The sequence below is a fragment of the Lactuca sativa genome, chromosome 6 (assembly GCF_002870075.4).
Source record: "Lactuca sativa cultivar Salinas chromosome 6, Lsat_Salinas_v11, whole genome shotgun sequence".
Taxonomy (NCBI): Eukaryota; Viridiplantae; Streptophyta; class Magnoliopsida; order Asterales; family Asteraceae; genus Lactuca; species Lactuca sativa.
In genome coordinates this window covers 71,738,845-71,763,665 of record NC_056628.2, presented here as the reverse complement: position 1 = coordinate 71,763,665, position 24,821 = coordinate 71,738,845, and the positions used below count along the sequence as shown (strand labels likewise).

The following is a 24,821-nucleotide window of genomic DNA, read 5'->3' as shown; positions in this document are numbered from 1 at the left end:
AAGAAACCTAGCCGAAAATTGTAGTGCTTCATCACCTCTTTCTTCTTCATCCTTTGTTAGTGGTGTTTGTGACTCCATTAGAGGTGAAACACTTGAGGCACTAAAGCTTTCAAGAGTCAAAATCATCCAAGGAAAGCAAACAAGGTATTCTTCTAACCCTATTTACATATAGAATTTAAATTGTATGCTAGTATTAGGGTTATTGCTTTGGAATTTTTATTTGCACGTATAATTAGAGGAAAACTTAGATCCAAAGCAAATTAGGGTTGCATAATCACATAGGAATGTAAATATGCTCAAAACCCATCAGTGGTATCAGAGCCTAGGATGTTTTTCTGTTATATTTGATGCAATATTGAACTGTACAAATCGAATGCAACCTATAATTCGTATTATGGAGCATGAAATCGATAAGTTCAAAGATGAACCTGACGAGTCCAAGCATTGACGCGACGAGTTGACTTGTCTGACAACTAATTTTTTGATTTTCAAATCTATTCTGGAATAGGATAATTACCATATTTTGTTTTTAATGCTATAAGTTAAAAGTCATACTTACCGTTGGTAGGTCTCGTTCACGAAGCTAGTCTATATGGGGTGTTTAAGGAAGCGGCCTGTAAAATGACCACCATTGGGTATCCACTTTTACCCACCGCACTGTTGACTAGTGGAGGGTCGTTAGCCGAACGGGTAGGATAGGACACAACTTCCATTATAAGTATAATGAAATACAAAATAACTAAATATTTTGTAAATTCCCAAATCTTGGCTACTTTAGGAAAAATGTAAATTTGGTGCTAATTCATGAAATTGCACATTGCACCTTGTTGGTCGTTAGTGGAGCCTATGTGGTTAACCGATACACTAATATGGGACTAATGAAGGATGACAATGGGTAGCTCGTAGTTTATCATAGATCGATGGAGCGTGTGTGGTTAACCAACACATTGATTAGGTGATAAAGGACTTCGAGAGTACCAAACTAATTTGCATGGTTATTCACACCTTGTTTGTGATCCTCGGTATACCAGTCACAAACTTGAAGGGCATAATCGAGATTAAACATGTCATTGAAAAGTTCAATGAATCTCAAAATATCTAGGAGTTTCATTTAAAACCTAATTCGTTTCAAATTTCATTTTCATGGTGGAAAACGTTTACAACTTTTACCCAAAAATCACCATGCATTCAAGTATCTGACTCTTCTGAAACCGTCAACCATGATAGTGCTAAGTTATCTTATTCCTCATGTGACCAATTCATAAATTGGAATCCATTAACAAGTGTTTGAGTGTGAATAATACAAGAGAGGAATTTTGTGAGTAAAATGAAAGATTAATTGTGGTATTTATAGAAGATTTTAGGAGTGTTGGAAAGATAAAAAAAACCCGAACATTACATACTTTTTTTAGCTACGAATCACAATCGAAACATGCAACAATCTCATTGGCCTTTTACAATCGTGATGCCCCCATGAAACACCACGAACCAACTCCTCCACGAGTAGCCGGGCTGGTGTGCACGACCGTTGTTCGTTGCCAGATCATCCACATAGAGCTTCATTATGAGCATATCAGTTGGTCTTATCATGTAAGAATTAAATTACGCGATACCAATGATTAAGGAAATACACACATATTTTAAATGAAATACATTGAATTGAAAATTTCGTTTTCCAAGTGGTTTATACAATTTAAAAATATCCTAGAATTATTACCCTGTAATGTTATTTTTTATCTCACGAGTCATGACTGATTTTTTATGCATCATGCTTTTTTATTTTATATTTATTATTATTATTTTTTAAATATCGGTTAATTCACACATGAGTCTTGTTCTCTTCACAAATCTATATATTTCTACAAAACAATCAACTAGTAGTTCAAAAATAAAAACAATAAAAAGAAAATCACAAAAATAATTAAAATATTAAATCCTTACACTAAACAACCGCATGTTTGGGCATAGATCTATTCAAATCACTTTATTTTGCAAAATTGTCATTTTTATACATAGAAAAACTTATATATCAACAAAAATAAAACATTTCTCAATACATGAAAAATTTCTCATTCTAAAGATATAATTTCAAGAGTATATGTTTTTTTTCAAAAATAAAAATAATAATTTTTTCTCCAAAAAATTCATTCAATAAATCATTGTGCAGCATAAGGTGATTCCGTAACTAAGTGAGAACAAGTTGATTATTTTATGTAAATACAATAAAAATAACCAAAATGTTTATATTGTTAAAACCTCCATCTATTTCTGTTTTGTAGTTTTCTCTTTAATCAATAGCCCAATATTATTTAGTATCTTTTTTATTATAGAAAAAAACATGATTTGCGTAATATATATATATATATATATATATATATATATATATATATATATATATATATATATATATATATATATATATAATGATCGAGTCCTATTTGATATTTTACCGCCATTTCGGGAATATTTCAATAATTTGACATCCCAATTCCGGAGATCTCATTGGGTGTTAGACATATCACACGGATTGCCATCGTGTATAGTTTATCGACCGTCCAAATTCACGCTTTCGCAAATCGCAATTATGAACTTTCCCCGCTAATTTCCCCAAATCTATGCATTATATAAACCCCAAAAACTCTACATCCCAAACACGCAATCAATCGAACAATAATTCTTCAAGAACATTGTCAATTCTTCACTCTTCTCTTATCACATTCAAATGGCTCGTACCAAGCAGACGGCAAGGAAATCCACCGGAGGAAAGGCTCCAAGGAAGCAGTTGGCAACCAAGGCAGCAAGGAAGTCGGCACCGGCCACCGGCGGAGTGAAGAAACCACACAGATTCAGGCCTGGAACAGTCGCATTGAGAGAGATCAGAAAGTACCAGAAGAGCACTGAGCTTTTGATCAGGAAACTTCCGTTCCAGAGGCTCGTCAGGGAGATCGCCCAAGATTTCAAGACCGATCTGCGTTTCCAGAGCTCCGCCGTGGCTGCTCTCCAGGAGGCTTCCGAAGCTTACCTTGTTGGGCTCTTCGAAGACACAAATCTTTGCGCTATTCATGCTAAAAGAGTCACCATCATGCCAAAGGATATGCAGCTCGCTCGTAGGATTCGAGGTGAAAGGGCTTAGACTTTTATTTCTAATGTTAGAATGTAGATCTCGACTAGTTTGCTGTTGATGTATGTGTTTTGTTTCTATCTGGTTATACCCAATGAAAAATCGAACTTGGTTATGATAAAATACCTACTTAATTTGCATTGTCTTGGTACCAATTTGGTAAATTCTCCTTTCTCTGTTAATAGTAAACATTGCCTCTAGAATTTGTATGCTCTTAAGCGTCTGCCAAAATGGTTCAATGGTAGCTTTGTTTAGTGACCGTTGACAAAGTTAACAATGTGTTTCTGTTGAAGTCATGGGTTAAATTTTTAATTTTGAACCATGTTTATGGATTTGGAGTAGTTGAAGTCATGGGTTAAATGTGTTTCAGTTGGATGGGTATTTTTTTCTTTGGTCTTATTGATTGTTCTATAGTCATTAATCAATACGATATCTTATCTAAAGTTGTAAGTTTTGCAAAATAGTATTGTGAGATCGGATCAAAGTGGAAGATCTTATCAAAATATTTATATTGAAATTTGTTTGTAAGATTTTGGGTATGAAGTATATGTTATGACTTGATATTGATAGTGTAATCAATTATAACTTCTTAAGAATGAATCATAATATTTGTTGATACAAACCGTGGAAATTAAGAAAAAAAAACATTTATATGAAAAAAGGATAATTGTCATCATGTGCAACTAAAGAAATAAGATCATAAAAGAATGATATATCTTGTGATAATGTAAGCTAATGATCACAAAGGTATTAATTATTATCAAGACTATGCTATGCTTATTTCGATATGAATTGAAGAAATTGTGAAACTCTATAAACCTTCTTATAACTTGAGATGCTTGATTTCAAGTTGAATAAACAAAAAATTGAGATTTGGTTGTATATTAAAACTAAACAGGTGATATCGTGATCGTTTTTCATTTATATGATGTTAAAATTGTAAGATGTTTAGATAAAAATCAAGATTTTTACAACCATTATTTTAGGTCATAGAATGTATAAGTGATACGAAAGTTAAATTAGTAAATTGAATCTTTTATGGTTCTACATTGTGCCCTTTCCAATATTATCATGCAAGTAATAACTTACGCAGTACCAATGATTAAGGAAATATACACATATTTAAAATGAAATACCTTGAATTGAAATTTTCATTTTCCATGTAGTTTAGACAATTTGAAAACATTCTAGAATTACTACTGTATGATGTTATTTTTGTATTTCATGATTTTTTTTATGTATAATGTTTTTTTTATACTATTGGTTCACACACCTATTTTATTCGGTGCATAAATTTATATCTTACCAAAAAATAATCAATTAGTAGTTAAAAAAACATAAAAAGAAAATCATTAAAATAATTAAAATATTAAATCCTCACACTAAATAACCACATATCTGGGCATAGACCTATTGAGATGCCTTTATATTGCAAAATAATCATTTTCATGCCATAGAAAAACTTATATATCAACAAAAATAATACATTTTGCAATCCATGAATACTTTCTCAGTGTAAAGATGTAATCTCAGGATATATGTTTTTTCCAAAAATAAAATAATATTTTTTTTCAAAGTTTTTATTTTGGAGGAAAATCATTCAATAAAATGACTGCAACATAAAGTGATTCCGTAGTAAAAAAAAATTACACACCCTATAGACTTAATATCTTTTTAATTTTAGAAAAAACATGATTTTGGTAAAAAAAATATATAATTAGATAATTAATTATCGTGTCTTATTTGATATTTTTACCGACATTTTGGGAATATTTCGATACTCTGACATCCAATTCCGGAGATCTCATTGGTTGTCAGACATATCACACGGATTGCCATCGTGTATAGTTTATCAGCGGTCCAAATTCACACCCAAATGCTTTCGCAAATCGCAATTATGAACTTTCCCCCGCCAATTTCCCCAAATCTATGCATTATATAAACCCCAAAAATCTTAGATCCAAAACACGCAATCAATCGAAAAACAATTATTCAAGAACATCGTTAATTCTTCACTCTTCTCTTATCACATTCAAATGGCTCGTACCAAGCAGACGGCAAGGAAATCCACCGGAGGAAAGGCTCCAAGGAAGCAGTTGGCAACCAAGGCAGCAAGGAAGTCAGCTCCGGCCACCGGCGGAGTGAAGAAGCCACACAGATTCAGGCCTGGAACAGTCGCATTGAGAGAGATCAGAAAGTACCAGAAGAGCACTGAGCTTTTGATCAGGAAACTTCCGTTCCAGAGACTTGTGAGAGAAATCGCTCAAGATTTCAAAACCGATCTGCGATTCCAGAGCTCCGCAGTGGCTGCTCTTCAGGAGGCTTCCGAAGCTTACCTTGTTGGGCTCTTTGAAGACACAAATCTGTGCGCGATTCATGCTAAAAGGGTCACCATTATGCCGAAGGATATGCAGCTTGCTCGTAGGATTCGTGGTGAGAGGGCTTAGACTTTTGATTTTTTATATTGGCATGTTGATCTAGATTAGTTTGATGTTGATCTCTGTGAGTTTGTTAAAATCTTATAATATATTGAATGAAAAATTGAATTTGGTGATGACATACTACTTACTCAAATTACATTGTCATTCGTAAACATTTAGATGTATACATCAACTGTAATCAAGCAATCCATCATCGGTTCTTATTTCAACAATCGTGTTAATCATATGAAACTTTTAAGCGAATTATCCATTTAGTATAACTTGACCACTGCTGAATATTTGTTCCAACATAAATTTTGTTTTTTATTGGTACGTTTTAATTTTGACGAAAAGATATTATTACCCTTTTTTCCCATGAAAATAAATGTGATGTCTTCTATTGGTGCAATAATCTTAAATTTATTGTTCTTGTAAATGTTTTGTACATAAATGAAGTCGGTTTCATTCACTTTTTGAATGTCATCATTTTTGGGTTTTGTTAGTTGTATGGATTACAACAACAAAATTGGTACGAAGGGGAGGTACTGTTCTAAAATGAAAAGACTAATTAAAAAAGAAACATTTTTTTTAAAGTTTGGGCTAACCATTAAATTTTGGTGAAACGTATCAACACGGCTATCTTTACATGTTAGAGGTGGTTTTGCAGGTTCTGTGTGCTTATATGGTATAAGACATAATCGTAGGATTGATTTCTTAATTAATTGATAAACATTAAATCAAAAGATCAAAAGAGAATACTTATTTTGAAGGATTGATATCTTCAATGGTATTAAAGTTGATGCCATATTTGATTCTTTTGGGTTCCCATAAAATTGATTGATGAAGTTTTTGATGGATAGATCATTACACCTACCTAACCTTAGGCCCCTGGGTATGGAAGCTTTTTTGACGCGTAAAGGGTGATGTGGAGGGGGGTATTTACGCGTGAACACTGCCCCCCTCCCCGGTGAATGTAACGCGGAATGACATGGTTCATGGGTGGTTACAACCAATAGAATTTCATTTACCCAGACTTTTCTCTCTCTCTCTCTCTCTCTCTCTCTCTCTCTCTCTCTCTCTCTCTCTCTCTCTCTCTCTCTCTTCACTAGTGAACAGCACTCACATTGTTAGTAAACATGTAATGAAGTAGTTATTGGGATGATCTGTCAGCCCTTAAACGCGTAATCATACCTCATAGCCTTATAGAACCACTATATTAGTCATTTAATTTCTAGACGTATTTCATATTCATTATACTACACAATTGAAAGTCTCAGGACTTAATATCTCACTTTCGCAAACATAAGGGTATAAAATATTATGTGCCTAAAATACAATTAACGTTACCTGATACTTCTGTCACACTCATAATTTATTTTTCAATATTTTACCACTTGGTAGGGTGACTATTTGTATAACGTTTTATTATCTTGGCCAAGTTACTTCTATCTTATTTCATAGACAAAATTGCAAAAATGATCCCTGTGGTTGTCAAAATTCTACATTTTTTGTCCAAAAAAGTTTGGTGTTGCATCAGTGGTCTAATTTTGGATCTTTTTAGTGATTTTGGTCCCTATACACTTGAAATTACTTTTATACCCTTATAATTTATTTTACTATTTTTTTAATTGTTTTAATACTTTAATTTATATATTTTTTTCATCTTAAACAAAATAAATAAATAACCAACTACTCTTCCATCTTTATCATAAAACCCACTAATCACCAACTCCACCTCCATAACTGTAGGAGACTTCTTTATGGGAGAATGCTATTTTTTCATCGAAAATCATTTCGCCTGAAACTACCTCTGACACCCGCCATTTTCACAGGAAAAACGTAGGAGGCTTCTTTATGGGAGAATGCTATTTTTTTCATCGAAAATCATAACAGGCGGCGTGTGTCTCATCCAAAACCAAGACATCCGGTGAACACCAAAACTCCGGCGAGCACCTGAACTCCAACACAGCCCCTGTAACCGTTCTCTTCATTTTCATCTTCTTTTTCTTTCTGTTCTCCTTTTCCATTTTCTGACGACGAACACCAAAAATGTAGATCAGAACCACCGACGAAGGAAGAAGGTTTCCGTTGGTGGTGTTTCCTGGAGATGAAGAAAGAAGGATGGTTTTGGTTGTGGTGTTTTTTGGTTAACGTGATGAGAATAGTGGTGTTCGAGGAGGAAAACAGGTGTTCCATCGGTGGTTCTTAGTTAAATTTTTGGAAGCAATCTTCAAAAATTATTTTTAATAGTTAGAGAGAGAGAGAGAGAGAGAGAGAGAGAGAGAGAGAGAGAGATGGAGGTGGGATAGTGTTACTTTATTTTTATTATTTTTAATGAAAATAGCAATAAAAAAAGTAATAATAAAAAAGAATTATCAAAGGGCATATTCTATCATTTCATGTTGGGTCTGGACCAAAAACACATAACAATTCCAACTATGGGGACCAGAACCACATAAGATATTCGAAATTGGACCACTGATGCACCGCCAAAATTTTTTCGACCAAAACGTCAGAATTTTGACAACCAGAGAGACCACTTTTTGCAATTTTGTCTATTTCATATTAACAACAAAAGAGGAAAAGTGCAGTTTAAGTGTTTAACGTGTCTTTTTAGACACTAGACCCCCCACTGATCATACCTTGATGTTGTAGGAATAATATTACGGAAATGTACAAAAGCAAACAAAAAAACAGAAAATTGAGACATATATTTAAAACATTGTCCTTAAATCAAATTCATCCACTATCGAGTATTTGTTTCCCAAGATACAACAATTTGAAATGGTTCTTTAGACCACCCGAACATTTTTAGGTTTGGATATTACCTTTCTAGTAATAAGGAAAATGATAGAAAGAAGTAAAAGATTAAAGGTTTCTTTAGCATTCTTGTATGTCTTACTTGTTTTTTTTTTTTTTTTTTTTTTTTGAAACGACAAACTAACTAATCTACTCCTAATTGACCACCTTGTCTATATTTATACATCAAAATTCCATAACCTTCATTTAGACATAAATTTTGTAAATATTAATTTGTGGTTAATATGAGTTTGTAACTGAAATCATAATTAATATTTTCTATTATGAAAAAAGATATTTATAAAAAAGTTCCTGAACTTTTTTTGGTCAACTGGTCGTGCATACGTACTCGTAGGATGCAATTTAACACACAAGTTTAGGTCTTACAAATCTTAGAAGCCTTTGTACTTATATATTCATTTTCTTTTCATTCTCCCACCAATGTGGGATTAACTAAAACCACATTAAAATTATTTATTACTTCTTCTAACACCCTCATTTCAAGGATTATTTTTTCATTTATCAATTTCGTTTTGGACATGTGATATACCAAAACGAAGGTATCATGGAGGAGAACACAAACATATAATCATTTATTCATTTTATAATGGTTTAAGGTTTGAATTTCATGTTCAAAAATGGAGAAAACTAATTTTCCAACAGTTGCTTCATATGAAACTTACGATTAGTTTAAGCCAAGTGACTTTTATATTAAATGGTAATGCAATACATTTGTTTGTATATAAAGTAAGTGTTCACATGTTAATAATATAAACAAATTGCATATTATAAAGTAATAAGAATCAAGTACTTGAATAACTAAAGTTAAAAATTCCATTAAGGCATTATGCTATAGTTACATTATACTAGATCTAGTGTTAAACCCATAGTGACAGCATGTTGAAATACTTTGTGTTATATCTCGATGCATTTTTAGGCCTATACTATACAAGGCTTTAGCAAGATCTTTCATATTGAGGTCATATGATATAAAGTGATTTGATTCATGTATCATATCAATGTGATTACTCTCTAAGAGGATTCCATCTATGAATATAAGTACAATAAAGTTTCTCATACCGATCTTGAGGTATATACATTGATCTCGCTGGTTTTTAATCAAGTTGTTATTGTTCACCACTTCGTTGAACGTTAGATACCATTGACACGAAACCTCAATTAGCTTATATAATGATTTCTTGAGTTTAGATGTCCTTGACCCTAAGAAATTAAGCTTATTAGTTAGATCATGTATACATCTATGTGTATATAATTGTTAGAATAACCATTTGATGTCTATTTGATGTAGCACTAAATCAAAATGAGCTACAAAGGCCATTACGATCCCGAGGAATTAATTCTATAAACAATTGAAAATGTTTCCTTGTAATAAATACTGTATTTTGTGAATAACCTTTAACAATCAATTGATATTTATGTTGTTTGATGTCAATAATGTTGGAAATAGGTGTCCAATGCCATAACTAATTTGTATAACTTTGGGAATAATAACAAAGTCATTTTTGTTAGGTTTTATAAGCATCTAAACACATGATCATGGCAACAGAAATAAAACAAAATCTTATGTGTTCATGAAACCTAATGATCTAAGTTTCATGCTATTACTACAACCATATGAAAAATAAATAAGGAAGAACCACATACTTCTCTTACAACTAGCAACCTTCGAGCCTGTGACCTTGTGCGTGCCACCTTGTTTGAATGAAAGGATCCAAACCAGAATCCCTCTATTGGTTCATATCCAATGAAATCAAAATAGTTGAATAAAAACAATTGTGAGGAGGAAAAAACTCAATAAGAATTTGTCTACTATAGTGGGAGTAAGAAGGGTGGCGATAAAGTCATGCCAATGAGCAAGGAATGATGGGATCCCTAGGGTCCTGTTTATAACCTTTGATCCCTTCCCTGGATTTCTCCTCCATCCCATGTGGGATAAGAGGATATTTCAAAATTCACCTCTATCCCATGTGGGATGGAGTGATTTTCGTCAAACCCTAGTTCCACAAGAGTTATGGAATATTACAATTAACCAACTATTGATTAATTAGTACTCAACCCTTTAATTAGTTAAAATGTTTACTTAATCCCCAAAATATATTTCCATTTAGTTTTTAATTAATTATAAACCATAATGATTAATAAACTAATTCCCCTTTTATTTATCATAATCAATTTGAGTCTCGATGGTAACTCAAGAGAACCCTACTATTATTAGAAATATTACCAACATTTAATGACTCTGATCGCTTTTTTCAACACTTTTTGGGTTCCCTTAAGAGCTAAAATAGCTAGAAAGGAATTCAGATAGTTAGGTAATTAGTTAGTTGATTTATTACAAGTTAATAAAATAATTAGAAGCTAATAAACAATTGATTAGAAAAATATCGAAATTACTTAGAATTAATTTGGGATTAATTAGAATTAATTCGGAGGCACATTGATTAAATGTTAGTTGTTAAATAGTTGAGTAATATGAACATTTTGAAACTACCTATAGGTGGATGATTTTTAGGAGCTTCCATAATCAATCCTGGTAACAGATAAGGAAAGAATTTGTGACATCCCCAATTTCACGGCCAGAAAAGACCAATTTTGTTTATGTTTTGTTTAAAAATCAGAGTAACAACTTAAATAAAAGTGTGCGGAATTTGTCCCAAAACAAAATATGATAAAGATTTATCAAAAACATTTCCGTAGAAATGTATTTCATTAAAAAGACTCGGGATGTCATGTTCGATACAGATCATAAGCATAAACAATACATCATAGGCCTTACTACACTATTATGTATTTACAAGCCTAAAATCCCTTAATCTCTCATCCCAAGACATCACATCTATGCTCATGCACCACTACCTGTAATACAAGAAACTGAGTGGGTCAGGCTTGGGAGCCTGGTGAGCACATAGGGTTTTCAACCCACAATAAATAAGTTCATTAGCTTTATCAAACCAAACAAACCCAATTACCCGTTCCCGTTATCCTCACTTTACGTCCCTAAAACAGCTAACACAAGGGACCTAGTCTAAGGACTATCATCGGGATGGACACTACTGCTAAGGGGATTCCTCAGCAATAAATGTCCTTAAGGCAACCATGTGGGGGATGGAGTACACCTGGTGAGCACACAGTTCAAATAAACACCTACAGGTTGCGAGCCTGCTAGTGTTCCACTGGATTGTCTAGAATAGTCCGTGGTCGTCATCTATACTCCGCTAGATGACTGGATCATCAATAACATCTATAACGAGACCTCTCATTATTTCATTTTATCACACAACAACTAATACATTTACCCATGTTTTACCCCAACATTTTCGTAGATATAAAATACATATACAGAAAAACTAGTTTGAAAACTTGTGAATCAAAAACTAAATAGAAAAACGGTTTAAGAAAGTGCAAAAGTATAAACAAAAAACACAACTAAACTTTTAAAAACTTCAAAACCTTGATTTCTTTGAACTAATAAAATTGTAGAGGGATCCAAACTGCAAATATGCTCTACTCAATGCTGCTATATCATTGGTTGAAAACACAAAGAGTGGATCCCTATCCGCGGCTTTTTATGATTAAGAACCGTCCGATTAGCGCCTAATCCAACGGCCGATCCTCATCCTCAAAATTGAGCACCCGAGTCTGAAATTTTCAAAACATCCCGCTCATCTGAAGCCTTCTACTATAAATAACCCTTCAAACGATGCTTTCAAATCCATCCAAACAATCATCCAATCTTAGCATTTTATACTTCTTTCTCAATCCCCAATTCGAATCAAATGGCACGTACCAAGCAAACCGCCAGGAAGTCCACCGGAGGAAAGGCTCCAAGGAAGCAGTTGGCCACCAAGGCGGCAAGGAAGTCTGCTCCGGCAACCGGAGGAGTGAAGAAGCCCCACAGATTCAGGCCAGGAACCGTCGCACTGAGAGAAATCAGGAAGTACCAGAAAAGCACTGAGCTTTTGATCAGGAAGCTTCCATTCCAGAGACTTGTGAGGGAAATCGCACAGGACTTCAAAACCGATCTCCGATTCCAGAGCTCCGCCGTCGCTGCTCTTCAGGAGGCATCTGAAGCTTACTTGGTTGGACTCTTTGAAGACACCAACCTTTGCGCAATTCACGCCAAGAGAGTCACAATCATGCCTAAGGACATGCAACTCGCTCGCAGAATCCGTGGCGAGAGGGCTTAAATGCAGCAATTGTGTTTTTCTCGCATTGGTGTTTCACGTCTCGTGAAATCGTGGTAGCTCTTTGATGATTTTTAGGTTTATATGTTTCTCGTATTTCGGTTAATGTGTAGTAATTGATGTTGGGAATATCTATGTTTATCAATCAGATCTGAATGAAAATCAATGTTTCCGCTTTTCTCCAGTTATTCTGAACGTAATGGTATTTTTGTTCACAGTTCAAGAATTAGTTTTGCGTCCGGTCTTCAATTCAAGAAATGGGCAAATCCATTAGAAATTGATTTGAATGATCAAATGATTTTGTTTGAAAGATAGTGAATGAACTAATTTTGTTTTGGGTACAATGAAACTCTCGAATTAGAGTTAATGACAGATAAGTTAAAAGTTCTTTATAAAAACCATGATATCGATTCTTAAATTTCTGATATAATTATTAATCTAGGTTCATAAATACTAGGAGAATTATTAAAAATAATCAAATTTATATGAGTGATATAACTATAATTTAGTAAATTTGTCATAATATAATAATTAATAAGTAGAATAATCTTTTAAATGTAATTATGGTGTTGTAAATTTGCACAAATGAAACTCACTCAATCTATTGTATTTAGTATTTACAATGGTTAAATACAGTAAATTCGCAAAGTTACATTATTACACCCAGTTGTTTGGCACTGAAAAATTATGGAATCGGAACGACTCTTCTCCGGCGGTGTCTCTACCTACTCCGAACATCGATCCATCATTCTCTCTTCCTCGATTTGCATTTGCGGTTGCTAAATGTGCAGTTTGAGTTTCTTTCGGCAGCTGCGACACCACCGGAGCATAAGTTTGCGATCTGAGATTCGCGTTTCCCAACATCGCCACCTCTTGATCCCACGCAAACACATGAAGTGAAATCGGCACCTTCGTGTGTCTATGCAACGATAGCTTCTGGCTAATCGAAACAGTATCGTAACATCTAATCGCTCCTTCAGGTGAAACCATCCATGGAAGCACTTTCTGATTCGATATCCTCGAAACCACAAGAAGCTTTCTCGCCTTTTTAGCCTCTGCGTACAAACTACTCAAACCTGAACGAGTCGCCGGCGAGTCTTCTTCGACTCCAAGAACAGACGTAACTTGAATGAATCCCTATCGAGACGAAGCAGGTTAGCGATTCACAGAAATATAATCATATGTTCGAAGTTATGAATTCAGTTATGAAATTCGAACCTCTTGTGTTCGACCTATGGCGAATCCGAGCTTTGTATCTCCGTCTTTGATTTTGATTTCGACTGCAACTTCTCCACCAATTGGCGCAAACCAAAGACGAACGCCTCTCACAACTCCGATATCAACCCCGTGATAATCTTCAAATCCGTATAAACTCACGTTTGCGAGATTTGCCAAATCCGACAACGATCCAGTGTTAACAGTAGACGAAGCTGTTTCTCCAGAAATCTGTCGGAATTATCAGAAATTCAAAATCAGGTAACTGTGATTTCATTCAAAATTTTAGGGTTTATTACGATTTTGGTGTACCTTGGTGAGGAGGGACTCTGTTTGGATGTTCATGAAGACGATTGGGACACCGGAAGCTTGAGAGGCGGTGTGCCAAGCGTTTGCTCGTGAAAGTGTGTCTTCGAGGTCGTTGTAACGATGGGAAACGGAATCGGAGGATTTAGGGAGGAATAGAATGGAAAGGAAGCAGCTGGAATTGGGAATTGGGAGGAGTTCTTGCATTTGCTTTTGCCATGGATATGCCACGTATCCATCGTGGAGTTGGGCTGCTGCTAATGCACTCTCCATTCTTGAACCTCTTGAAGCTATATCAATTTTGTTTATAGAAATGTTAAGGTAAATGAATTGTAATCTAAATAAAATTATAAGAAAGGGAATGGAAAGGGACTCGATTCCATTGCTTTGACATTTTATGACTAGTTTTTTGAAAAAGACTTTGAAAGAAAATTCATAATTGAATTCCTTTGATTTGACAACTTTGCATGCCATTGAATGGAATTTGGGATTCCGATTCCTTTGTATTATACCAAAGTTCCCAAATCAAACACTCTCTAAAAATTCCCAAGTAGTTGGTTTTTTGATGTACATTTTGAAAAAGAATATTCAGAATTGAATTCCGTTGATTTGACAATAGGCCATTGAATGGAATTAAGGATTCCAATTCCCTTTGTTAAACCGGAATCCACTAAACATACACAATTTAATAGATATAATTATCTTAAATACAAAAAAAAAAAGTTAATGGAAATATAATTTGATAAAAGCTAAAAACAATGGGAGAGGTGGGTAGAATTGTTATAGAATCTTAAAACTACATTTCATGAATTTATATCTATCTATATCTATACTATACTATAAAAGAAACATTTTTTCTTTAACCACATATATTTAAAACCCCCAAACTTTTCATATTTCATTCTTTTATATATATATATATATATATATATATATATATATATATATATATATATATATATATATATATATATATATATATATATATATATATATATATATATATATATATATATATATAGGTTCTACGGAAAACATAAAAATTCTAAAAAAATCCTTAAAATGAAAAAAAAAATACTTAGAGATAACAAAACAATTTTTTGAATTTTTTTTATCAACAATTGCAGGTTTTTGTTAAAATTCGCTGAAAAAAAAAATAAAAAATCAATTTTTTTTCACTGATTTTGTATAAAAAGCTGCGGTTTTTTCAAAAAAATTTTCAAAAAAAAGTTTTGTGATCTCTAAGTATTTTTTTATGTATTTTTATGATTTTTAGGGTTTTTTTGTTTTCCAAATAACCCTTCCCTATATATATATATATATATATATATATATATATATATATATATATATATATATATATATATATATATAAATGTGAAATATTATCATATTAATGGTATATTTTTTGAATTATTAATATAAATACTTTAAATGTTAATTTTAGTATCACGTTAAATCCAAAATATAAATTAGAATATCAAATAAACATAAAAGTGAATCAAAAATTATTTTTTAAAACATTTAAATGTTATAAATATAAAATTAAATTGACCAAATTACCTAAAAATATCCAAATGTAATTTTTTATAATAACTGAATTTGTTTCAAATAAATGATTATTGAATCATAAACGGTAACAATAATAATAGTTCAAAATAACATAATTTTATAAATTACATTACCAGACCTTACAAAAAAAATTAATTTCTAAATTAGTTAATCATAACATTAAATCGATAATTATATTTATTTTTATTCACATATCAGCTACGAGTAGCGCTATTAAGTGATATGATTTTAATAAAATATTATAACATAATTCAAAATCATTCCAAATTACATAACCAATTATTGTAAGAAATTATTATTTCATCTTCGTATTAATAACATAATTATTTTCAATATGTACTTGTCAAATTTTAACCAAATAATTTTACCCTGCATAATATGTGGATATTCGCCAAATAAAGTTAATACAAGTAATTATTATGTTACTATTTACATGTCAATAAATAACTTTTGTAATATCATTGAGAACATAAAAACACAAAAATAAATAAAACAATAACAACAAAATTAAAAAAAATTTAACAGCTAACCCATTTAATACTGATGGTGTTACGATAGCATTTATGTTTGAATGTCAAGTTCAACCATCTGTCTTTTATTATAGCCGACTTGATGAAGACTATTGTGAAAGGATGACTAAAGTCCCTTTAGTCCAATGAGAATATGTTTTTCACAATAAAAAAAATTATATGCTACCTAAAAAGCTGTTGACTTTTACTTTATTATTATAACATTAACTTTATACAAAATAAAATAAAATAATCACCAGAATCCTATTTACAATATGGACAATATAAATAAAATCATAATTATTTACATATACAAGTTTCAAAAATTGATTTTCTAATTGCATTCTTGAACTTTTTAAACTTAATTAAATTACATTATTTAGGTCTAAAATTCATGTAAATGTTAATTTGTAACTTTTATCTAGTGAGTTTTATATTACACAACGTTGTCATGTATAACATTAAATAATACGGGTTTTTAGGTGGATAATTAAATTGATACAATAAAGAAAATGAAAAGTCAACGAGATGAAGAATTTGGAAAGTTGACTAACCTTGCAAAGCCAAACAATCAGCTTCCGTTCGATCAACAAATCCAACGGTGTAATTTGGATCATCAATCGACCGCAACATGTACTGTTTCTTCCCGCCGGTGGAACCGTTGTTCGGAACAATACACGCCACCAACTCAGCAAACTCGTCCGATCCGCGTCTGATTCGAACTCGGATTGAAGTCTCCTTCGATTTAAACGAGTTATGAAGGATCTTCTGTACTCCGCTCTTCCCGTTCTTAAACGGCGCCGTTATGCTGATGTTTCCGATCTTAATCTCCTCCACAATATCGCCGGTCTCCAACATCTCGCCGGTCCATTCTTCGGCTCTGGAGGTTCCTTTTAAACACTCGATTGATAGCACCGCCGCGTTGCTGGATCGTCCTCTGCTGCTGTCTTCCGATCCGGACTGAGATTGACTCCCCCATGAACTGGATCGATCCATGGGCATATTTTTGAAAATTCTGTTGGGATTTAATGGGGATTGTGAAGTTTTGGATTATGAAATAGAGTGAGAAACGAGACGATCGGTGGCTATATGAAATGACTCGTGAAAATGGTCAAAAGGAGATGATCTAGAAGATCTGACGATGATTATTTGGTAGAGAATTTAGAAGAGGTTTGGTATATAGAAGCATTACTACCTTCTGATTGGAGAATGTTCAACATTAGTCGATATAGAATTTCAGAATTCAATTTGTGTGTTCAAATGATTAAATATCTATTTTTTAAATGTTAATATATGGTTTTAGACATAACTATCAAAAAGTTTGTAGCTTGGTGTGGAAACTGCCTCTTCCCCAATGGTAAGGTTCAAGTCTCGTAGTATATTTAAACTTTTTTTTTTTTTATTTTTATTTTTTTAATTATAATTTTTTTAAACAGATATTTAAAGAGTAAATTAAACGAATGGTGCCTATGATTTGGTGTAATTTGCACGTTTGGTTTCTCACTTATTTTTTAATTCGGAAAGTCTCTACAGTTTGTTTTTATTGCGCGCTTGGTCCTTGTCTTATCTAAAAAGACTATTTTATCTTTGATTTTTTAATTTATTTAAATAAGGCGAGGTAGGTAAGATAAGATAAGGTGAGGTGAAAGTGGGGTTGAAGGTGTGTTTATTTAAATAATAAAAAAATCAAGGAAAAATAGTATTTTTAGGTAAGATAGAGACCAAACGCGAAACAAAAACAAACAGTAAAAAACTGCCAAGTTAAAAAAAATAAATTAGGGTACAAACGTGCAAATTACCCCAAATCATAGACCATTCGTGTAATTTCTTTAGACACCCTACATTTAGCTTTTTTTATATATATATATATATATATATATATATATATATATATATATATATATATATATATATATATATATATAATAGATTGAGAAATTAAATATTCTCAAATTATTTTATTGTGATAAATATTTTTCTTTTGTTTATACTTTCGAGCATTTAAAACAAGGGAAACAAAGGATAACGACTTAGAAGGGTAACATAGTTTAGGTTGTGTTTACGTTTAGTCATTGAAGTTATTTTTTTGTTCACATATTACTATTGAACTTCTTTAGACTGTTCACATTACATCACATTAGGTGTAGATAATATAGTTTGGTTTTGTTCATATTTAGTCCCTTAAGGTTTTTTGTCCACATATTAACATTGAACATTTTTGGATTGTTCACATTACATCCTTATGAATTTGTTTGGACAGTTTGCATTACATCTTTAGTACCTAGCAGCTCCAGTCGTCTTTTATGTTGCCATTGAACCGTTTTTCAGCTATCCCATATGAGAAATGTTTCAGTTTGAGCTCGGACCTACTCAATCTTTCATTTACATTAAACTGTCATAAGTCATTCATTTGTAGTCAGAATGTCATAATTTTGTTTTCAACACATAGTTTTATGTTCTCACTTTATTTTAGACTATATAAACACTTTATTTAACACTTTATTCGGTTACATGTCAATTGAATTACGGGTCCGAAACATAGGGTATCAAAGCTAACTTTATGTTGTTTCAGTATTGAATTTACTGTTTGTAATTCAAACACCTTATTTCTTTATATTAGGTTAATTTTTGTTGGTTGAATTAGTATTATTCAAATCATTAACTAGTTGTACCAACTGCATAAGAACATGTGCCGTTTCCAACCGGGTATTAAACAAAAACTAACACCGATCAAAACCGAAACCGATATAGTGTAACCAATTTAGTTATTGGTTTCATTATTAGTCTAAACCGGTTCTGATTCCAAATAGGGTTCTGTAACGTTCAAAAATCACAACAAATTCAAACTTTTAAATAACAAACCATTTACTCAAAAAGAGTTTACATAACCAAAACAAAACTAAAGTTGTAAGCCAAAGCTTAGTGAGTTCCCCCAAAGTACCACCACGTAAACATAACAAACAACAACATGCATACATAGCCTTCAACATGAATGGACCGTTTCACCGGGACTATAGCCTATCTAGACAACTCTCTAGGCCTTCGGCCTGACTGGTTTGCCTTTGTAGGCCTTCAGTCCATCCGGATCGCCTTGGGTATGTTGGCCTTCAGTCTATACACTGGTCCACCTCAACCCAGTAAACCGTAACATATCAATGCATAACATTATCAATCGATAACAGATAACACAGATAGTCTTACAGATCTACTAGTCTAATCACATAACCAGTACCACATAACTCCGCATAACAACATACAACAAATCAGGATATCTAATCCAATAGGCCGACCTTGGTGCCTTTGAACCATAAGTAATGTGAGGAAAAATCACCTCTCAGTCTGAAAACAATCTGAATGAATCTCCGATCTGACCAACCGGCCCTATCTGACTCCTAATAATCAAAAAATTTACCAATCCAAATTAATATCAATTTCCTAAAATACCCTTGTTCAAAATCGGAAAGTCAACAAAATCATTTGAGTCAACTCAACCGAGTCAACCCAACCAAGTCAACCTAACTAAGTACGCTGGGTATACTCATCTGTACGTGGGGCGTACTCCCTTTGACCTAGAATCGGAACCTTGACCGCGTACACGCAGTGTAACACTTGGTACGCACATACGCACATGGTAAACCCTTTTTCTCATTAAGAGCTTAATACTCCAAGTCTTTACGTCCAAAGTCAGATCCAAGTCTCAAATAACGTATTTGACCATAAAGTTTCCAACGTTATGGTCTTGCATGGCCAATAAGGGCTTAACATGAAAAATCTCAAGCACTTAACCCATTAAGACCTCACAACACATTCATGGAAAGGAAGATATGATTAAGACTACATTTTTATGCTTCTACACACCTCAAAATGACTGAAAGGTCAACTTAAATTGAATGAAGTAGCTCGTACTCAAAATACCCAATTAATGGTACCAAAAGGACACAAACATCATGACTAACTTAGATCTATGCATAGAATCTACAACTTCATAACTTTATACCTCAAAATGGAGCTTGTAGGTGAGGTGTTCCTGGATCTAGAAGGTCTTGATCTTCCAAGATGATGCTTCTTCTTCACCTTGCTTCAAAGGCACCATAAACACACACTTTTGAGCTCAAAGGAACACACATACAAGATATTAGGGTTGCAAATGACGAAATGAGGGTTGGTGGCTGGAGAGGGAATGATAAATGAAGAGTTAATGATGCTTATATAGGGACCAAACCCTAAAAATTAGGGTTTGAGGATCTTTCACGTACGATCTGCGTACGCGGTGTACGCCCAACGTACTAAGACCCACACATGTAGGCCTAACGTACACAACATACGCTCACTGTACTAAGTCTTGGCCTGAATTTACAAAAATGCAACTATGGGCCATTTTGCAAGCTTTCTCATACACAAGGGCTAAAAATGATAAACCTTCATACTTAAGAGTTAATTTTGGAAATATCTCATTGCTGGAATGTTACAATTCTCCTCCACTTGAACTAGACTTTGTCCTCGAAGTCTACTGTTGCAAACAACTTCGGGTACTGCCCCAACATCTCTGAATCGGGTTCCCAAGTCCATTCGGGACCCTTCCGATGCTGCCACTGAACCTTGACTAAAGATACCACCTTGTTGCGCAAGGCCTTCGTCTTTCGATCTCAATGTAATTCAGGCGATCATCAACCTGAACATCATCCAAAGGAATAACCGCTGAATCATCAGCCACATACTTTCGTAGTTGCGAAACATGGAAGTTGCTGTGAATTTGACTGAGCTCCTCGGGAAAATCCAACCTATATGCTACCTTGTCGTCCCTGGAAATCACCCGAAATTCCCCGATATATTTGGGCCCCAATTTGCCCCACTTCCTGAAGTGTATTACGCCCTTCCAGGGTGATACCTTCAGCAAAACCATGTCACCGACCTGAAACTCCAACTCAGATCGACGCTTGTTGGCATAACTCTTCTGTCGACTCCGAGCTGTCTGCAACCTCTATCTAATCTGCTGAATGAGCTCTAATGTCAGAAGGACTACCTCAGTCCTTCCCAAAACTCTATGACCAATATCTCCCAACATATTGGGGGAACGACACTTCCATAAAAATCTCGAAAGGTGGCGCACCGATACTGGAGTGGTAGCTGTTGTTGTAAGAAAACTTAGTTAAGGGAAGGTAAGAGTCCCAACTACCACCAAAATGTATAACACATGCCCTCAACATGTCCTCAAGTGTTTGAATGGTCTGGTCACCTTGACTGGTGATGGATGCATCACGGAATACCATAAAGTCCTCAACACCCTCAGGGAGGGTCAACACCAGTGCCTCACACAACTTCTGTCTCAGTGTCTCAAATGCAGCCTGCTGCTTAGGCACCCAAAGGACATCCACGCACTTCCTCGTCAGACGAGTGAGGGGAAATGGAATCTTGGAGAAATCTTGAATAAATCTCCAATAATACCCTATTAATCCCAAGAAACTCTTGATCTTAGAAGGAGACTTTGGGACCTCCCACTGCATAACCGCCTTGTTCTTGGCCGGATCGACCAAAATTCCATCCTGGTTAACGAGGTATCCCAAGAAATGAACCTCTCATAACCAAAAATCACACTTCGAGAACTTGGCATACAACCGTTCTTGCCTCAAAACCCCTAGGAGCTCCCGAAGGCTCTCCTCATGCTACTCCCTAGTTTTGGAATATACCAAGACATCATCAATGAAAATGATAACTGATCAATCGAGCATCGTCCTGCATACCCGAATCATCAAATCCATAAAGGTCGCAGGCGCATTGGTGAGCCCAAACGGCATCACCATGAACTCGTAATGACCATAAAGAGTCCGAAACACGGTTTTCTCCACATATTCCTCTCTAACCGTCATCTAATGATACCTTGACCTTAATTTGATCTTGGAGAACCAAGATGCTCTCTACAATTGATCAAATAGGTCATCAATTAGTGAAGAGGGATAACGGTTCTTCACCATCAACTTGTTCATCTCCTGATAATCAATTCACATCCACTACGAACCATCATTCTTCTTGACAAACAATATCAGTGTTCCCCACAAAAAACTGCTCAGTATGATGAACTACTTGCCTAACAACTCATGAAGATGAGAGGAAAACTCCTGCATCTCCAACGGTGCCAATCGGTACGATGCTTTTGCAATCGGATCTGCACCTGGGACTAAATGAATCCTGAACTCAACCTGCCTCTCGGGAGACACATCGGGTAAATCCTTCGGAAACACATCATCAAAATCCCTAACGATCGGTACATCTGAAACTGAAGTTTTCTTCCCAACCAGAGTATCAATCACATATGCAAGATAACCCATACAACCATGCTGAATATACTGTCGAGCCCTGGCAGCAAAACAAAAAGCTGACCCACTCCTGGTACCCTCTCCGTAGATGACCAGTTCTCTTCCACTTGGGGCTCAAACTACCAATCGATGACCCTCGTAGTTTGTCATAGCACCAGATTTGCTTAGCCAATCCATCCCTACTATCATGCATACATCCCCCATGGGGATATGAATCAAATCAATCAGATAAGGTACCCCATAAATTTACAAGACACAACCCTAATACACTCTGGATGCAGAAACCCCGTGCTCGTTAGCAATAGAAACCGACACCAAGCAGTCCAACTCCCCAATAGGCATATCAAACCCACTACTGAACGTCTAGGATACAAAATATCGACTCAGACTCGAGTCAAAAAGCACAAGAGCATGAAAAGAGCTTACTAAGAAGGTACCAGTAACGGCGTCTGGCGCTGCCCTGGCCTCCTCGGTAGTGAGCTAGAAAGCACGACCTTGAGCCCCCGGGGGCCCCGCCCTATCCTAGCACCCATCAGTGATCCTCATAGTGGTTGGCGTCAGGGCTTGCGCCGACATGGCGACAAGCAATGGAGAATTGACCTTCAAATGGCCAACCTGATCACAATGGTAGCAAATCCTGGCGTTTCGTACTGGGACCGACTGGAAATAATACCTCACAAAGTGCCCTTCCTTTCCACATTTGTGGAATCCAGAAGATGATCGACAAGCAACCTCATGAACCTTGTCGCACTTGCCACAAGTGCGACCCCTTCTGGCTCCCAGATCTCGACTCAACGGATCTGAACCACTTCACTACAGGCGGTGACTAGACAGGGGCCTGCCTCTGCTCCTTATACTGGAGTACCATCTCGATCTTCCTCCTCCTTGTGGCATCCTGAAGCTCCGCAAGTGAACCATACCGCTGAGTGGACATAAACTGGAAGATGTCTGTCTTGAGCACGCTCAAGTACCGGGTCATCCGAGCTTGCTCAGAAGTAGCTAACATAGGACAGGAAAGAGCACTCTTGGTAAACATCTTGGTGATCTTCGTCACCATCTCAGTCCCCTGCCTCAGATCCAGGTACTCCTGGGCCAGTCTCTCCCTCTCCACCATAGGGACATACCTCGAGCAAAACAACTTAGAGAACTGCTCCCAGGTCATAGTGACCCATTGCTCAGAAGTGTACGAGCCAATCACCAACCTCCACCAATCCTTTACGCTTGACAAAAGAAGGTTCAGGGCGCACTTGACCTTCTAGTCAGCAGGGCATGAGCATGTGAAGAAATAACCCTCCACATCAGACAACCATCTCATTGCAACAATAGGATATTGAACTCCATCAAACACTAGGGGCTTCATATTGTCAAAGTCCCGATATTGGAAGGCTCTACCTCGGGTAATCCCCACAACAACAACGACTGTGGTAGTTACATCAGCGGCAACCTCAGTGAGAGCAGTGTAGCAATATTCAAACAACTAGATCATAGCAGTCTTGATAGAACCAAACATCTCCGCCGTAGATCACTGAACAATAGCAACCACCTCAGTGGCGATGACCTCCTGAATCTGGTCATCCGTCATCCTCAACCCATCCTGGCCGCTCAATCCATATCCAGAACCTGATCCCCATGTGAACACCATACTGAAAGTAAACTAGAGCACATCAAAATTCCATAATTCATATAATTACAACCATTCCCAGCAGACGAACTGTCACACCCCAAAACCACGAACGGCGGAAACGTTATGGGGCGGAGGACGTCATGTAAAGTATCACAACAATGCAAAGTAGTAAACAAGCAACAACATCATCCATTGCATTAATAGTATAATTTTAATTACAAGTGTGTTCTTTCATAGTATACAACAATATTATGAATAACCAAAATAAAAGACGAGTCTGAACTGCTCCGTCTTCACAAAACCTGGTCGTCATACCTGTCTATTTGTGACCTGAGAATACAAGTTATTTTAAAAGCGAGTATCAGCCAAAAAGCTGGTGAATTCATAAGTATTAATGTGTCTTTAATTTCTAAAACTTGTAATGAAAGACTTGAAATTGTTTTGAAAGAAAGTTCGTATAAGTATGAAAATGTTTGTAAAACAACTGTAAACGTTTGAAAAACCCTAGAAATCCCTATGATTCCTACTAGTATAAAAGGGAGTCTTCTACCAAGAGCTAACTGTTTTGAAAGTAGTCTTCTACCAAGACCTAACTGTTTTGAAAGTAGTCTTCTACCAAGACCTAACTATTTTGACTATTATTATTAATATAAGAAATTGTATCCTTGGGTACTAGGATACTCAAATATAATTCACCTCATCGGTTATGTGAATGAGTCACACGATAAAGGTAATA

At 35.0% G+C, this 24,821-nt stretch overlaps 4 protein-coding genes across 4 annotated transcripts; 3 read left to right on the top strand and 1 right to left on the bottom strand.

Moving 5' to 3' along the window:
- The first annotated feature begins 2,651 nt into the window (after positions 1-2,651).
- Positions 2,652-3,244, top strand: LOC111890184 (histone H3.2). Its single transcript, XM_023886339.3, has one exon. The coding sequence runs from the start codon at positions 2,723-2,725 to the stop codon at positions 3,131-3,133; it is 411 nt and encodes a 136-aa protein (XP_023742107.1). The 5' UTR covers positions 2,652-2,722; the 3' UTR covers positions 3,134-3,244.
- Positions 3,245-5,080: 1,836 nt separating this feature from the next.
- On the top strand, positions 5,081-5,678 carry LOC111890175 (histone H3.2). The gene has a single exon (XM_023886332.3). It carries the CDS (start codon positions 5,158-5,160, stop codon positions 5,566-5,568), a length of 411 nt encoding a protein of 136 aa, XP_023742100.1. The 5' UTR covers positions 5,081-5,157; the 3' UTR covers positions 5,569-5,678.
- A 6,391-nt stretch (positions 5,679-12,069) lies between these two features.
- Positions 12,070-12,729, top strand: LOC111890174 (histone H3.2). The gene has a single exon (XM_023886331.3). The coding sequence runs from the start codon at positions 12,138-12,140 to the stop codon at positions 12,546-12,548; it is 411 nt and encodes a 136-aa protein (XP_023742099.1). The 5' UTR covers positions 12,070-12,137; the 3' UTR covers positions 12,549-12,729.
- Positions 12,730-13,049: 320 nt separating this feature from the next.
- Positions 13,050-17,488, bottom strand: LOC111890172 (uncharacterized). Its single transcript, XM_023886329.3, has 4 exons — positions 16,702-17,488; positions 14,073-14,356; positions 13,764-13,991; positions 13,050-13,682 (listed from the first exon to the last, which is right to left on the bottom strand). Exons 1-4 carry the CDS (start codon positions 17,147-17,149, stop codon positions 13,203-13,205), a joined length of 1,440 nt encoding a protein of 479 aa, XP_023742097.1. The 5' UTR covers positions 17,150-17,488; the 3' UTR covers positions 13,050-13,202.
- Between the last annotated feature and the right edge of the window lie 7,333 nt (positions 17,489-24,821).